This window comes from Haliotis rufescens, unplaced genomic scaffold, assembly GCF_023055435.1.
Source record: "Haliotis rufescens isolate VD_foot unplaced genomic scaffold, xgHalRufe1.0.p SCAF_6, whole genome shotgun sequence".
Lineage (NCBI taxonomy): Eukaryota > Metazoa > Mollusca > Gastropoda > Lepetellida > Haliotidae > Haliotis > Haliotis rufescens.
In genome coordinates this window covers 26,946,048-26,964,382 of record NW_025964334.1, presented here as the reverse complement: position 1 = coordinate 26,964,382, position 18,335 = coordinate 26,946,048, and the positions used below count along the sequence as shown (strand labels likewise).

General features: G+C 43.7%; 1 protein-coding gene across 11 annotated transcripts in view; it reads left to right on the top strand.

Annotated features, from left to right (window-relative positions):
* LOC124118796 (G surface protein, allelic form 156-like) overlaps window positions 1-18,335 on the top strand; it is a 190,918-nt gene that overhangs the window by 16,253 nt on the left and 156,330 nt on the right. For all 11 annotated transcript variants that reach the window (XM_048386100.1, XM_048386092.1, XM_048386094.1 and 8 more), the window contains exons 2-6: window positions 1,831-1,906; window positions 8,906-9,009; window positions 10,144-10,216; window positions 11,087-11,214; window positions 17,491-17,563. In XM_048386100.1, coding sequence (XP_048242057.1) covers window positions 1,831-1,906; window positions 8,906-9,009; window positions 10,144-10,216; window positions 11,087-11,214; window positions 17,491-17,563 — 454 coding nt within the window. The remainder of the gene's footprint in view (window positions 1-1,830; window positions 1,907-8,905; window positions 9,010-10,143; window positions 10,217-11,086; window positions 11,215-17,490; window positions 17,564-18,335) is intronic.

Here is an 18,335-nt window from a genome sequence, read left to right as displayed (position 1 = left end):
TCCATCCTCTAAAACCACTCTCATGGGGATCTGTCTTCGTCTCTCCCCACCTACCCCAATCTTACCAATCTTCTTCCAGAACTCTCAATCATTATCCTCACACATTTCATCCAACCGTTTACTTTCCCCTATCGCATACATTCGTTTAGCAATTTGCACTGTTTTGTCAAAATGTTTTCGCTTTTTAACAAAACTATGTTTCAGAAACATCCTCTCATTACCAGGGCGTTTACATTAACACCACTTTCTCTCTGCCTCGCACATGTCATTCCACAACACACGCAGATCATCATTCCACCATGGCTTTCTCACACGACGCTTTTTATTGCTCTTTCCACCAAAAACCACATGATAACATGGTTTTAACTTTTCATGCATCTGTCGCTGAACCAAGTCTGTGAGAGTCTCCGCACCTAGATTAGGTCATTCTGAGACTGGGTCGACATCTCGAGCTGAAATATGATGTCATTCAAGTGTGCTATACATTTATCAGATGTTAAAAAGCGTGAAGCATAAACCGTGTCTGACTGGTAATCCGCTACCTGTGAGGCAATATTATTAGCCTCACATGACACTGACCACTGTAGCAGCGAGTGATCAATCTTACTATGTAAGTCTGTATTTACCTGTTCAACACCAGCGCCCTCTATGCAACAACTGACCTGACCTAGCCAATCAACACGAAGCAAACAATGAACACGATGGAACAATTGACGTGACCTACCCAATCAACGAAGCAAACAATGAACACGATGGAACAATTGACCTGACCGAGTCAATCAACACGAAGCAAACAATGAACACGATGGAACAATTGACGTGACCTAACCAATCAACGAAGCAAACAATGAAAACGATGGAACAATTGACCTGACCGAGTCAATCAACACGAAGCAAACAATGAACACGATGGAACAATTGACGTGATCTAACCAATCAACGAAGCAAACAATGAACACGATGGAACAATTGACGTGACCTAACCAATCAACACGAAGCAAACAATGAACACGATGGAACATTTGACGTGACCTAACCAATCAACACGAAGCAAACAATGAAAACGATGCATCAGTTGACGTGACCTGGCCAATCAACAACGAAGCAAACAATGAAAACGATGGAACAATTGACGTGACCTAGCCAATCAACACGAAGCAAACAATGAAAACGATGCATCAGTTGACGAAGCAAACAATCAAATGTTCAGCGAGAATTACTGACGATAATGTCACTTCCGTGCCCCTGTGTGGGTCATATAAATAGACTGATAATAACATATAAGTACATACAGATTGTAAGTCAGGACCTTTCTTGTCTACATTCATTGTTGGTGTGTTTGATTTTACGAGCGCTTCGTTATGTAATGGGGGCCGATTTTTTCGGAGGCTGCGATTGGACGACATCAAATACAGCGTGAATTGGTCCTTAGTATGGAAAGAAAATGCGTACTACTTCAAAATTTGTTTGTGAAGTGAAATTGTTCTCGCTAAAATTGACATTAGCAGAGTAGTTCCATTTCGCCCTAAACAAACTTAAGAGGTGTGGACGTGCCTACATGTTTATCTAGATTCGTAATGAACGACGCTTTGCACGCGCGCTTAACAAATGGATATGGTACTGATTAGTAACACATCTTTTGGGCTGCTAGCTAAAAGTGCTACGTTTCTGGCGCGAACCAACAGTGGGCTAGCACTTTAAATCCTGCACAAGTCCTGACTAGTGCTAGTAGCCACTCACACTTGCATGAGTATTGTAATATAAGCGAAACAGTCTTGACGTTAAGCCCCATTTCACCTCACGTCAGTAAATAATTCGTGTCTATTTCAGTACTGGCAGTGGGAGCTGATGGGGCGTCGTGTGACGAGTGTTGGGCGACTTACGATGCTGCAACCAAGACATGCCCGTAAGTAAAATCAAGCCGCAACCGAAGACCACGAAGATAGAAAACAGATGAACAGAAATGAAATCAGATCAAGAGGCCCTGATCCAATCGGTGCTCGTTATTTGGGTCACGTTTTATACGTCAGTGCTCGACGGGCTGCATGTAAAACAAACATTTCAAATACGCCTGCACCATAGCTTCGTTGGCCTTGAGTGGGAAGTGAAAAGTGTCGTTTTCGGTACCGGTTCCAAGAGACGCAGCCATCCAACCCATGACGACATGGATACATGAAACCATACACGGACGACTTCACAGACAATGACGTACTGTGGTCGATACATGTCGCCATGCACGGACGACTTCACAGACAATGACGCACTCTGGTCGATACATGTCGCCATGCACGGAAGACTTTGCAGACAATGACGTACTGAGGTCGATACATGTCACGGAAGACTTTGCAGACAATGACACACTGAGGTCGATACATGCCACCATGCACGGCCGACTTTGCAGACAATGACGTACTGAGGTCGATACATGTCGCCATGCACGGACGACTTTGCAGACAATGACGTACCGAGGTCGATACATGCCGCCATGCACGGAATACTTTGCAGACAATGACGTACTGAGGTCGATACATGCCGCCATGCACGGAATACTTTGCAGACAATAACGCACTGAGGTCGATACATGCCGCCATGCACGACGACTTTACAGACAATAACGTACAGAGGTCGATACATGCCACCGTGCACGGAACACTTTGCAGACAATGACGTACTGAGGCCGATACATGCTACCATGCACAGCACACGTAATAGACAATGACGCACTGAGGTCGATACATGCCGCCATTCACGGAAGACTTTGCAGACAATGACGTACTGAAGTCGATACATGCCACAATGCACAGAAGACTTAAAAGACAATGACGTACTGAAGTCGATACATGCCGCCATGCACGGAAGACTTTGCAGACAATGACGTACTGAAGTCGATACATGCAGCCATGCACGGAAGACTTTGCAGACAATGCCGTACTGAAGTCGATACATGCCACCATGCACGGAACACTTTGCAGACAATGACGTACTGAAGTCGATACATGCCACAATGCACAGAAGACTTTGCAGTCAATGACGTACTGAAGTCGATACATGCCGCCAAGCACGGACGACTTTGCAGACAATGACGTACTGACGTCAATACATGCCACCATGCATGGAAGACTTTGCAGACAATGACGTACTGAAGTCGATACATGCCACAATGCACAGAAGACTTAAAAGACAATGACGTACTGAAGTCGATACATGCCGCCATGCACGGACGACTTTGCAGACAAGATGTACTGAAGTCAATACATGCCGCCATGCATGGAAGACTTTGCAGACAATGACGTACTGAAGTCGATACATGCCACCATGCACGGAACACTTTGCAGACAATGACGTACTGAAGTCGATACATGCCACAATGCACAGAACACTTTGCAGTCAATGACGTACTGAAGTCGATACATGGAGCCCTGCACAGAAGACTTAATAGACAATGACGCACTGAGGCCGATATATGCCACCATGCACGGACGACTTTGCAGACAATGACGTACTGAAGTCGATACATGCCACAATGCACGGAACACTTTGCAGACAATGCCGTACTGAAGTCGATACATGCCACCATGCTCGGACGTCTTAATAGACAATGACGTACTGAGGTCGATACATGCCACCATTAACGGACGACTTTGCAGACAATGACGCACTGAGGCCGATACATGCTACCATGCACAGCACACGTAATAGACAATGACGCACTGAGGTCGATACATGCCACCATGCACGGACAACTTTGCAGACAATGACGTACTGAAGTCGATACATGTCGCCATGCACGGAATACTTTGCAGACAATGACGTACTGAGGTCGATACATGCCGCCATGCACGGAATACTTTGCAGACAATAACGCACTGAGGTCGATACATGCCGCCATGCACGACGACTTTACAGACAATAACGTACAGAGGTCGATACATGCCACCGTGCACGGAACACTTTGCAGACAATGACGTACTGAGGCCGATACATGCTACCATGCACAGCACACGTAATAGACAATGACGCACTGAGGTCGATACATGCCGCCATTCACGGAAGACTTTGCAGACAATGACGTACTGAAGTCGATACATGCCACAATGCACAGAAGACTTAAAAGACAATGACGTACTGAAGTCGATACATGCCGCCATGCACGGACGACTTTGCAGACAATGACGTACTGAAGTCGATACATGCAGCCATGCACGGAAGACTTTGCAGACAATGACGTACTGAAGTCGATACATGCCACCATGCACGGAAGACTTTGCAGACAATGACGTACTGAAGTCGATACATGCCACAATGCACAGAAGACTTTGCAGTCAATGACGTACTGAAGTCGATACATGCCACCATGCACGGACGACTTTGCAGACAAGACGTACTGAAGTCAATACATGCCGCCATGCATGGAAGACTTTGCAGACAATGACGTACTGAAGTCGATACATGCCACCATGCACGGAACACTTTGCAGACAATGACGTACTGAAGTCGATACATGCCACAATGCACAGAACACTTTGCAGTCAATGACGTACTGAAGTCGATACATGGAGCCCTGCACAGAAGACTTAATAGACAATGACGCACTGAGGCCGATATATACCACCATGCACGGACGACTTTGCAGACAATGACGTACTGAAGTCGATACATGCCACAATGCACGGAACACTTTGCAGACAATGACGTACTGAAGTCGATACATGCCGCCATGCTCGGACGTCTTAATAGACAATGACGTACTGAGGTCGATACATGCCACCATTAACGGACGACTTTGCAGACAATGACGCACTGAGGCCGATACATGCTACCATGCACAGCACACGTAATAGACAATGACGCACTGAGGTCGATACATGCCACCATGCACGGACAACTTTGCAGACAATGACGTACTGAAGTCGATACATGTCGCCATGCACGGACGACTTTGCAGACAATGACGTACCGAGGTCGATACATGCCGCCATGCACGGAATACTTTGCAGACAATGACGTACTGAGGTCGATACATGCCGCCATGCACGGAATACTTTGCAGACAATAACGCACTGAGGTCGATACATGCCGCCATGCACGACGACTTTACAGACAATAACGTACAGAGGTCGATACATGCCACCGTGCACGGAACACTTTGCAGACAATGACGTACTGAGGCCGATACATGCTACCATGCACAGCACACGTAATAGACAATGACGCACTGAGGTCGATACATGCCACCATGCACGGACAACTTTGCAGACAATGACGTACTGAAGTCGATACATGTCGCCATGCACGGACGACTTTGCAGACAATGACGTACCGAGGTCGATACATGCCGCCATGCACGGAATACTTTGCAGACAATGACGTACTGAGGTCGATACATGCCGCCATGCACGGAATACTTTGCAGACAATAACGCACTGAGGTCGATACATGCCGCCATGCACGACGACTTTACAGACAATAACGTACAGAGGTCGATACATGCCACCGTGCACGGAACACTTTGCAGACAATGACGTACTGAGGCCGATACATGCTACCATGCACAGCACACGTAATAGACAATGACGCACTGAGGTCGATACATGCCGCCATTCACGGAAGACTTTGCAGACAATGACGTACTGAAGTCGATACATGCCACAATGCACAGAAGACTTAAAAGACAATGACGTACTGAAGTCGATACATGCCACCATGCACGGACGACTTTGCAGACAATGACGTACTGAAGTCGATACATGCAGCCATGCACGGAAGACTTTGCAGACAATGACGTACTGAAGTCGATACATGCCACCATGCACGGAACACTTTGCAGACAATGACGTACTGAAGTCGATACATGCCACAATGCACAGAAGACTTTGCAGTCAATGACGTACTGAAGTCGATACATGCCGCCATGCACGGACGACTTTGCAGACAATGACGTACTGACGTCAATACATGCCACCATGCATGGAAGACTTTGCAGACAATGACGTACTGAAGTCGATACATGCCACCATGCACGGAACACTTTGCAGACAATGACGTACTGAAGTCGATACATGCCACAATGCACAGAACACTTTGCAGTCAATGACGTACTGAAGTCGATACATGGAGCCCTGCACAGAAGACTTAATAGACAATGACGCACTGAGGCCGATATATGCCACCATGCACGGACGACTTTGCAGACAATGACGTACTGAAATCGATACATGCCACAATGCACGGAACACTTTGCAGACAATGACGTACTGAAGTCGATACATGCTACCATGCACAGCACACGTAATAGACAATGACGCACTGAGGTCGATACATGCCACCATGCACGGACAACTTTGCAGACAATGACGTACTGAAGTCGATACATGCCACTATGCACAGAACACTTTGCAGACAATGACGTACTGAAGTCGATACATGCAGCCCTGCACAGAAGACTTAATAGACAATGACGCACTGAGGCCGATATATGCCACCATGCACGGACTACTTTGCAGACAATGACGTACTGAGGCCGATACATGCTACCATGCACAGCACACGTAATAGACAATGACGCACTGAGGTCGATACATGCCGCCATGCACGGACAACTTTGCAGACAATGACGTACTGAAGTCGATACATGCCACCATGCACAGAACACTTTGCAGACAATGACGTACTGAAGTCGATACATGCCGCCATGCACAGAATACTTTGCAGACTATGACGCACTGAGGTCGATACATGCCACCATGCACGGACGACTTTACAGACAATAACGTACAGAGGTCGATACATGCCGCCATGCACGGTCGACTTTGCAGACAATGACGTACTGAAGTCGATACATGCAGCCATGCACGGACGACTTTGCAGACAATGACGTACTGAAGTCGATACATGCCACCATGCACAGAAGACTTAATAGACAATGGCGCCTTGAAGTCGATACATGCCACCATGCACGGAAGACTTTGCAGACAATGACGTACTGAGGCCGATACATGCTACCATGCACAGCACACGTAATAGACAATGACGCACTGAGGTCGATAGATGCCGCCATGCACGGAAGACTTAAAAGACAATGACGTACTGAAGTCGATACATGCCACCATGCACGGACGACTTTGCAGACAATGACGTACTGAAGTCGATACATGCAGCCATGCACAGAAGACTTTGCAGACAATGCCGTACTGAAGTCGATACATGCCACCATGCACGGAACACTTTGCAGACAATGACGTACTGAAGTCGATACATGCCACCATGCACAGAAGACTTTGCAGTCAATGACGTACTGAAGTCGATACGTGCCGCCATGCACGGACGACTTTGCAGACAATGACGTACTGAAGTCGATACATGCCGCCATGCACGGAAGACTTTTCAGACAATGACGTACTGAAGTCGATACATGCCACCATGCACGGAACACTTTGCAGACAATGACGTATTGAAGTCGATACATGCCACAATGCACGGAAGACTTTGCAGTCAATGACATACTGAGGTCGATACATGGAGCCCTGCACAGAAGACTTAATAGACAATGACGCACTGAAGTCGATACATGCCACCATGCACGGAACACTTTGCAGAAAATGACGTACTGAAGTCGATACATGCCACCATGCACAGAAGACTTAATAGACAATGACGCACTGAGGCCGATATATGCCACCATGCACGAAAGACTTTGCAGACAATGACGTACTGAAGTCGATACATGCCACAATGCACAGAACACTTTGCAGACAATGACGTACTGAAGTCGATACATGCCACAATGCACGGAAGACTAACTAGGCAATGACGTATTGAAGTCGATACATGCAGCCATGCACGGACGTCTTAATAGACAATGACGCACTGAAGTCGATACATGCCACCATTCACGGAAGACTTTGCAGACAATGACGCACTGAGGCCGATACATGCTACCATGCACAGCACACGTAATAGACAATGACGCACTGAAGTCGATACATGCCGCCATGCACGGAAGACTTTGCAGACAATGACGTACTGAAGTCGATACATGCCACCATGCACAGAAGACTTAAAAGACAATGACGTACTGAAGTCGATACTTGCCTCCATGCACGGACGACTTTGCAGACAAGACGTACTGAGGCCGATACATACTACCATGCACACCACACGTAATAGACAAAGACGCACTGAAGTCGATACATGCCACCATGCACAGAAGACTTTGCTGGCAATGACGTACTGAAGTCGATACATGCCGCCATGCACGGACGACTTTGCAGACAATGACGTACTGAAGTCGATACATGCCACCATGCACGGAACACTTTGCAGACAATGCCGTACTGAAGTCCATACATGCCACCATGCACGGACGACTTTGCAGACAATGACGTACTGAAGTCGATACATGCCACCATGCACGGACAACTTTGCAGACAAGACGTACTGAAGTCGATATATGCCACCATGCACGGACGACTTTACAGACAAGACGTACTGAAGTCGATACATGCCACCATGCACAGAAAACTTAATAGACAATGACATACTGAAGTCGATACATGCAGCCCTGCACAGAAGACTTAATAGACAATGACGTACTGAAGTCGATACATGCCACCATGCACAGAAGACTTAATAGACAATGGCGCCTTGAAGTCGATACATGCCACCATGCACGGAAGACTTTGCATTCAATGACGCACTGAGGTCGATACATGCCACTATGCATGCAAGACATTACAGTTGCTTACGACTGACGACTGCAGGTGAACGGCCGATTATTTTAGAGTTACACATAGCCAAAGAGATGACGACTGACGACACTTCGTGTCTAGATACGTATGTATGTCATGTGTACACTTCAAAGTAATACTTCTTTTCTGTTCACCTTGATCTCTATGTTATATTTCAGTGTTGCCTATGCCTTCATTACGTGTATGGAGGATGCCGTAAATCCCGGATGTCCAACAACGGGTCTCAACATGGCTTCGTTTATTGGACAAATTGGAGGCTGTGGTGGGTAATACTTTCTACTGATTTCATCCGCAACAATAACACTGCAACACAGCATCAGGCGGTAAAGTTTCAATGTGATGTTCTCTATTTCCAACGCAAACTGTAAATATCCCAACTGATCTAGTGAGAAGGGTTAAAACATTACAATCCTTAAACACCTGTCCCTTGAAGTGTATATCTTAATCTATAATAAGTGTGTAAGGTTATATTAGAGTGTGCTCAAGTATGTTTGCATCACGTTTACTCTTGAGAGTAATCCAAAATTACATCTCTGATGGTTTACTTCATGTATAGTATATTTAAGAAACAAACGACGAGTGGGAGTTGTTTATCGTAAAATAAAACACTGCAGGGAGAATACACCATGAGTCGTTTTTTTCTTTTATGAGATATCGACGTTATGTACAGTCTCTTTAAGGATGGCGATAGATAGTACAAGCTTTAAAAACATTTGCCCGTATGTAAATAATGATGACTCCCTCAATAGAATCCGACCTCGGCGATGTCGGACAAGTCCATCTTATGCACAGGTGGGTATTTCCCGCATATTCTCCCAATCCTCACTTCGATGCCCTGTATCTGTTCTCCCGATACGATTATTATATCTCTATCGCTTTGGGATGCGGTCGTTCTGCCATCGCGTTTATCTGCGTTGTCCAGCTTCATGGGAACAACTTACAGGACACTCCCCTCTCAAAAATAAACGTCGTCATATATACGACGTCATCAAGTTGCGAGCGCATGTTCGAATCTCCAGAAATGGCGTCATGATAGAACAATGTTTTATCGTGAAATAAACCACGCTTCGTTCTTTATTATTCTTTGGGATTTATTGCGTGGCTGTCATACCAGGTTCAAGCGATCTTGGGTTCGAAATCCCAGATTCACCGAGATTATGGTCACTGGTCTTTCATCACCAAACTCATGTGTGTGAGAGTGCTTTCCTATTGCAGTAGGCGTAATGTCCCAAAGTATGACATATAGCAATTTATAGAATATAGGAATATATGACATGTGATGATGTATAACAACTGGCAACGTGTCCAATGTAGTGATGTATGGCATTTCAACTGTGTATGTCTTTGAGACTATTACTGAAAACTGTTCTATTATTATACTTCTCTTACCTTTCAGCTCAGACCGCCCTGTGTACCTGTCAAAAAGACCACCTCCTTCGGTGGTCCCAGGGTACACCCAGTCTATGCGAGTAAGTAGTGTTTCAAACACACACAATGGTATTTGGGTATTTTACCACACACAGACACGAACGTAGGCGCGCAAACATACAAACGCACACACGGAAGCAAACATATATCATGGATTATAACGCAGGTTCAGCTATAGGGCACGGATCAGCGTGGACCTGTAGACGAAAACGTCTGGACGCTGATGCTCTTCTTGGAAGCTCCAAAATGACAACTCTTGTCCTTCAACGAGTTTTAAACAAAAACGGAACCTGCCATCTGTTTGCATGAACCAATATGCATGAGTATCGCACCAATATTATTGGAGCCATTTGTGTGACCTTGGTTAGAATCTGCTGTTCTTATATCATAATAAATGAAACATGTTGACTATGCACTAACTGTTACAATGGTTGCATATCTGATCAATACGGCGAAGACATTCCCCATCTGGAAAGCCATTGATGGACTACTGGATCACAATGCATGCTCCCAAACTGTGAATCTGGTTCGTCGTTAAGCGCCGCTTTAAATACTATTTCAGTCATATCACGAGGAGTCAGCTCAAATTCAGCGAATTTAATGTGACGTAGGTCGTAGACTACCTTGCAATTAAAAGTGGTTCAAGCAACAAGCATGACGCTGGTGCTGACAAATCAAAGAGCAGCATAACAGAGAAATATCGGATTTAAACCACAATCAGCGTTTCCTGGCGTGGCTAAGGGACGCAACTATCTACATTGACTTGCGGCATCGTAAACCTTTAGGGCAGACTTGTCTCCTCTCGTCGACGGGTCCAAGTAGCTGTACAAACATGTACATAAAAAGGTGTTACTTAGTTTCAACTAATACTGTCATACAACCCACTTATGACTTGAGATGTCTGTTGACAGGAGTGAGAAGCAGAAACTTGGATGTATTGGTGGAGTGACAGATGCGGCGTGCGACACCACTACCAAAGGCCACACTATAGCCACTTCCACAGAAACAGACATCAATGCTATTGGAGGCTGTGCAGCAGGTGCGTTGACTTCTCTTCTGTTGTATCATGTTATGACATAACCTCACATTACGTTGACTTCTGTTGTATCTGACTGTGTCTGTAGTGACATTAGTTACATTATCTCCAGGCCGTACAGATGGTATGTTGACTTCTTTGCATCAGTCTGTGTCTGGAGTGACATTAGTTACATTATCTCCAGGCCGTACAGATGGTATGTTGACTTCTTTGCATCAGCCTGTGTCTGTAGTACCACAGATATAGCCTTACATTACCTCCAGGCCGTACAGCTGGTATGTTGACTTCTTAGCATCAGCCTGTGTTTGTAGTAACACAGATATGGCCTTACATTACCTCCAGGCCGTGCAGCTGGAGTGTTGACTTCTTTGCATCAGTCTGTGTCTATAAAAACACAGATTTAGTCTTACATTACCTACAGGCCGTGCAGCTGGTATGTTGACTTCTTTGCATCAGTCTGTGTCTGTAGTAACACAGATATGGCCTCACATTACCTCCAGACCGTACTGCTGGTATGTTTACTTCTTTGCATAAGTCTGTTTAGTAACACAGATATAGTCTTACATTACCTCCAGGCCGTACAGATGATATGTTGACTTCTTTGCATCAGTCTTTGTCTGTAGAAAAACAGATATAGTCTTACATTGCCCCAAGGACATGCAGATGGTATGTTGACTTCTTTGCATCAGTCTGTGTCTGTAGTAACACAGATATAGTCTTACATTACCCCCAGGACATGCAGATGGTATGTTGACTTATTTGCATCAGTCTGTGTCTGTAGTAACACAGATATGGCCTTACATTACCTCCAGGCCGTGCAGATGGTGTGTTGACTTCATGCATCAGTCTGTGTCTATAGTAACACAGATATGGCCTTACATTACCTGCAGGACATGCAGATGGTATGTTGACTTCTTTGCATCAATCTGTGTCTGTAGTAACACAGATATGGCCTTACATTACCTCCAGGACATGCAGATGGTATGTTGACTTCTATGTATCAGTCTGTGTCTATAGTAACACAGATATGGCCTTACATTACCCCCAGGCCGTGCAGCTGGTATGTTGACTTCTTTGCATCAGTCTGTGTCTGTAGTAACACATATATGGCCTTACATTACCTCCAGGACATTCAGATGGTATGTTGACTTCTTTGCATCAGTCTGTATTTGTAGTAACACAGATATAGTCTTACATTATATCCAGGACATGCAGATGGTATGTTGACTTCTTTGTATCAGTCTGTGTCTGTAGTAACACAGATATGGCCTTACATTACCTCCAGGCCGTACAGATGATATGTTGACTTCTTTGCATAAGTCTGTTTAGTAACACAGATATGGCCTTACATTACCTCCAGGACATTCAGATGGTATGTTGACTTCTTTGCATCAGTCTGTATTTGTAGTAACACAGATATGGCCTTACATTACCTCCAGGTCGTGCAGCTGGGATGTTGACTTCTTTGCACAGATATGGCCTTACATTACCTCCAGGACATGCAGATGATATGTTGGCTTCTTTGCATCAGTCTGTGTCTGTAGTAACACAGATATAGTCTTACATTATCTCCAGGCCGTACAGATGGTGTGTTGACTTCTTTGCATCAGTCTGTGTCTGTAGTAACACAGATATAGTCTTACATTATCTCCAGGCCGTACAGATGGTATGTTGACTTCTTTACATCAGTCTGTGTCTGTAGTAACACAGATATAGTCTTACATTATCCCCAGGACATGCAGATGGTATGTTGACTTCTTTGCATCAATCTGTGTCTATAGTAACACAGATATGGCCTTACATTACCTCCAGGACATGCAGATGGTATATTGACTTCTTTGCATCAATCTGTGTCTGTAGTAACACAGATATGGCCTTACATTACCTCCAGGACATTCAGATGGTATGTTGACTTCTTTGCATCAGTCTGTATTTGTAGTAACACAGATATGGCCTTACATTACCTCCAGGTCGTGCAGCTGGTATGTTGACTTCTTTGCACAGATATGGCCTTACATTACCTCCAGGACATGCAGATGATATGTTGGCTTCTTTGCATCAGTCTGTGTCTGTAGTAACACAGATATAGTCTTACATTATCTCCAGGCCGTACAGATGGTGTGTTGACTTCTTTGCATCAGTCTGTGTCTGTAGTAACACAGATATAGTCTTACATTATCTCCAGGCCGTACAGATGGTATGTTGACTTCTTTACATCAGTCTGTGTCTGTAGTAACACAGATATAGTCTTACATTATCCCCAGGACATGCAGATGGTATGTTGACTTCTTTGCATCAATCTGTGTCTATAGTAACACAGATATGGCCTTACATTACCTCCAGGACATGCAGATGGTATATTGACTTCTTTGCATCAATCTGTGTCTGTAGTAACACAGATATGGCCTTACATTACCTCCAGGACATTCAGATGGTATGTTGACTTCTTTGCATCAGTCTGTATTTGTAGTAACACAGATATGGCCTTACATTACCTCCAGGTCATGCAGCTGGTACGTTGACTTCTTTGCACAGATATGGCCTTACATTACCTCCAGGACATGCAGATGATATGTTGACTTCTTTGCATCAGTCTGTGTCTGTAGTAACACAGATATAGTCTTACATTATCTCCAGGCCGTACAGATGGTGTGTTGACTTCTTTGCATCAGTCTGTGTCTGTAGTAACACAGATATAGTCTTACATTATCTCCAGGCCGTACAGATGGTATGTTGACTTCTTTACATCAGTCTGTGTCTGTAGTAACACAGATATAGTCTTACATTATCCCCAGGACATGCAGATGGTATGTTGACTTCTTTGCATCAATCTGTGTCTATAGTAACACAGATATGGCCTTACATTACCTCCAGGACATGCAGATGGTATATTGACTTCTTTGCATCAATCTGTGTCTGTAGTAACACAGATATGGCCTTACATTACCTGAAGGACATGCAGATGGTATGTTGACTTCTTTGTATCAGTCTGTGTCTATAGTAACACAGATATGGCCTTACATTACCTCCTGGTCGTGCAGCTGGTATGTTGACTTCTTTGCATTAGTCTGTTTAGTATCACAGATATGGCCTTACATTACCTTCAGGACATGCAGATGGTATGTTGACTTCATGCATCAATCTGTGTCTGTAGTAACACAGATATGGCCTTACATTACCTGCAGGACATGCAGATGGTATGTTGACTTCATGCATCAATCTGTGTCTGTAGTAACACAGATATGGTCTTACATTACCTCCAGGCCGTGCAGATGATATGTTGACCCCTTTGCATCAGTCTGTGTCTGTAGTAACACAGGTATGGTCTTACATTACCCCAGGCCGTACTGCTGGTATGTTGACTTCTTTGCATAAGTCTGTTTAGTAACACAGATATGGCCTTACATTACCTCCAGGTCGTGCAGCTGGTATGTTGACTTCTTTGCATCAGTCTGTTTAGTAACAAAGATATGGCCTTACATTACCTCCAGGCCGTACAGATGATATGTTGACTTCTTTGCATCAGTCTGTGTCTGTAGCAACACAGATATAGTCTTACATTATCTCCAGGACATGCAGGTGGTATGTTGACTTCTTTGCATCAATATGTGTCTGTAGTAACACAGATATAGTCTTACATTACCTGCAGGACATGCAGATGGTGTGTTGACTTCATGCATCAGTCTGTGTCTATAGTAACACAGATATGGCCTTACATTACCTGCAGGACATGCAGATGGTATGTTGACTTCTTTGCATCAATCTGTGTCTGTAGTAACACAGATATGGCCTTACATTACCTCCAGGACATGCAGATGGTATGTTGACTTCTATGTATCAGTCTGTGTCTATAGTAACACAGATATGGCCTTACATTACCCCCAGGCCGTGCAGCTGGTATGTTGACTTCTTTGCATCAGTCTGTGTCTGTAGTAACACATATATGGCCTTACATTACCTCCAGGACATTCAGATGGTATGTTGACTTCTTTGCATCAGTCTGTATTTGTAGTAACACAGATATAGTCTTACATTATATCCAGGACATGCAGATGGTATGTTGACTTCTTTGTATCAGTCTGTGTCTGTAGTAACATAGATATGGCCTTACATTACGTCCAGGCTGTACAGATGATATGTTGACTTCTTTGCATAAGTCTGTTTAGTAACACAGATATGGCCTTACATTACCTCCAGGACATTCAGATGGTATGTTGACTTCTTTGCATCAGTCTGTATTTGTAGTAACACAGATATGGCCTTACATTACCTCCAGGTCGTGCAGCTGGTATGTTGACTTCTTTGCACAGATATGGCCTTACATTACCTCCAGGACATGCAGATGATATGTTGGCTTCTTTGCATCAGTCTGTGTCTGTAGTAACACAGATATAGTCTTACATTATCTCCAGGCCGTACAGATGGTGTGTTGACTTCTTTGCATCAGTCTGTGTCTGTAGTAACACAGATATAGTCTTACATTATCTCCAGGCCGTACAGATGGTATGTTGACTTCTTTACATCAGTCTGTGTCTGTAGTAACACAGATATAGTCTTACATTATCCCCAGGACATGCAGATGGTATGTTGACTTCTTTGCATCAATCTGTGTCTATAGTAACACAGATATGGCCTTACATTACCTCCAGGACATGCAGATGGTATATTGACTTCTTTGCATCAATCTGTGTCTGTAGTAACACAGATATGGCCTTACATTACCTCCAGGACATTCAGATGGTATGTTGACTTCTTTGCATCAGTCTGTATTTGTAGTAACACAGATATGGCCTTACATTACCTCCAGGTCGTGCAGCTGGTATGTTGACTTCTTTGCACAGATATGGCCTTACATTACCTCCAGGACATGCAGATGATATGTTGGCTTCTTTGCATCAGTCTGTGTCTGTAGTAACACAGATATAGTCTTACATTATCTCCAGGCCGTACAGATGGTGTGTTGACTTCTTTGCATCAGTCTGTGTCTGTAGTAACACAGATATAGTCTTACATTATCTCCAGGCCGTACAGATGGTATGTTGACTTCTTTACATCAGTCTGTGTCTGTAGTAACACAGATATAGTCTTACATTATCCCCAGGACATGCAGATGGTATGTTGACTTCTTTGCATCAATCTGTGTCTATAGTAACACAGATATGGCCTTACATTACCTCCAGGACATGCAGATGGTATATTGACTTCTTTGCATCAATCTGTGTCTGTAGTAACACAGATATGGCCTTACATTACCTCCAGGACATTCAGATGGTATGTTGACTTCTTTGCATCAGTCTGTATTTGTAGTAACACAGATATGGCCTTACATTACCTCCAGGTCGTGCAGCTGGTATGTTGACTTCTTTGCACAGATATGGCCTTACATTACCTCCAGGACATGCAGATGATATGTTGACTTCTTTGCATCAGTCTGTGTCTGTAGTAACACAGATATAGTCTTACATTATCTCCAGGCCGTACAGATGGTGTGTTGACTTCTTTGCATCAGTCTGTGTCTGTAGTAACACAGATATAGTCTTACATTATCTCCAGGCCGTACAGATGGTATGTTGACTTCTTTACATCAGTCTGTGTCTGTAGTAACACAGATATAGTCTTACATTATCCCCAGGACATGCAGATGGTATGTTGACTTCTTTGCATCAATTTGTGTCTATAGTAACACAGATATGGCCTTACATTACCTCCAGGACATGCAGATGGTATATTGACTTCTTTGCATCAATCTGTGTCTGTAGTAACACAGATATGGCCTTACATTACCTGAAGGACATGCAGATGGTATGTTGACTTCTTTGTATCAGTCTGTGTCTATAGTAACACAGATATGGCCTTACATTACCTACAGGCCGTGCAGATGGTATGTTGACTTCTTTGCATCAGTCTGTGTCTGTAGTAACACAGATATGGCCTTACATTACCTCCAGGCCGTGCAGATGGTATGACTGAAATCAGCCAAACAAATCTCCCACCCTAGTCAATACATATTGATTTATGCACTGAAAACACCATGATGCGAATATACATTGAATGTTTTCTGATGCCAATGAGTAATCCCAGAAGTAATTTCAGAGTTGCCCCCCTCCCTCGCCCGATATTGATATAAAAACAAACAATATAAACCAGATACATTCGTTGTTAATTGGAATAACGTAAGAATACCGTCTCTTTAGGGCTCATTTGAAATGGTGTTGTTTGTAAGTTATTTTCTCTTATTGTGTCGATCGCCGTTTCAGTTCTTCATGTTGTTTATTTCAGGGTTCACGGACACGTGTCAGTGTGAGAAGACTTACGCCCTCGCGGATATCTCCGTCACGACCACCAGATGCACGTGAGTGTGTGGGAAGAGTGGTGCAGTGGTACAGTCAAACCGCTACTAGTCAAACCGGTCAACACACATAAGTAAAAACATGAAAAAGTCAAAACGAAGATAAAGCAAATAATGTTATGAGAAATAATGTCACTCATAAATGCACATAATATTTGTGAATTTCAAAACTGTTTTATTTTTATATTGATTGTAGCATTTTATTCTTGCTATCACTTCACATTATTCAAGTTCATAAGCATTTGAAAATATTAATTATGAGTTCATCGCAGTTTAAGCTGTTTTCTTTTGCTTTTTGGGTTTGAATCAACGTCGCATAGAACAGAAAATATAAACAGCTACACATTAATCCTTAAATCGATTCCTTATAACTTTGAGAAGCTGTTGATTAAGAAGACGACTGCATTGGTCGAAGGGTTAAGTCCCTTTAAATAACTTCTATGTCTTTCAGAGTGAAACAAATTCAGGGAAAGTAATACATTTCTTTCTGAAAAAATAATTCTATTTCCGAGTTAAACCAAAAGCCTCATGTAAAAATGCTTTAAAAAACCTCCACAGAAATTATAAAGTTGCCCTTACACGCTTGAGATCAGAAAACCCACTTTTTCACACATTTTCTACTCCCGAATATTTTGGTAATATTATGAATAACCTAGTCGGAAGAATGTATTATCTGCCTCTCGCGAATTAATATTAAACTTTCTTCGCTAAGATTCAGAACTTACATAAGGAATTCATTCGGGACAGACGATCCGTAATTCCTCGTAGATAGGGT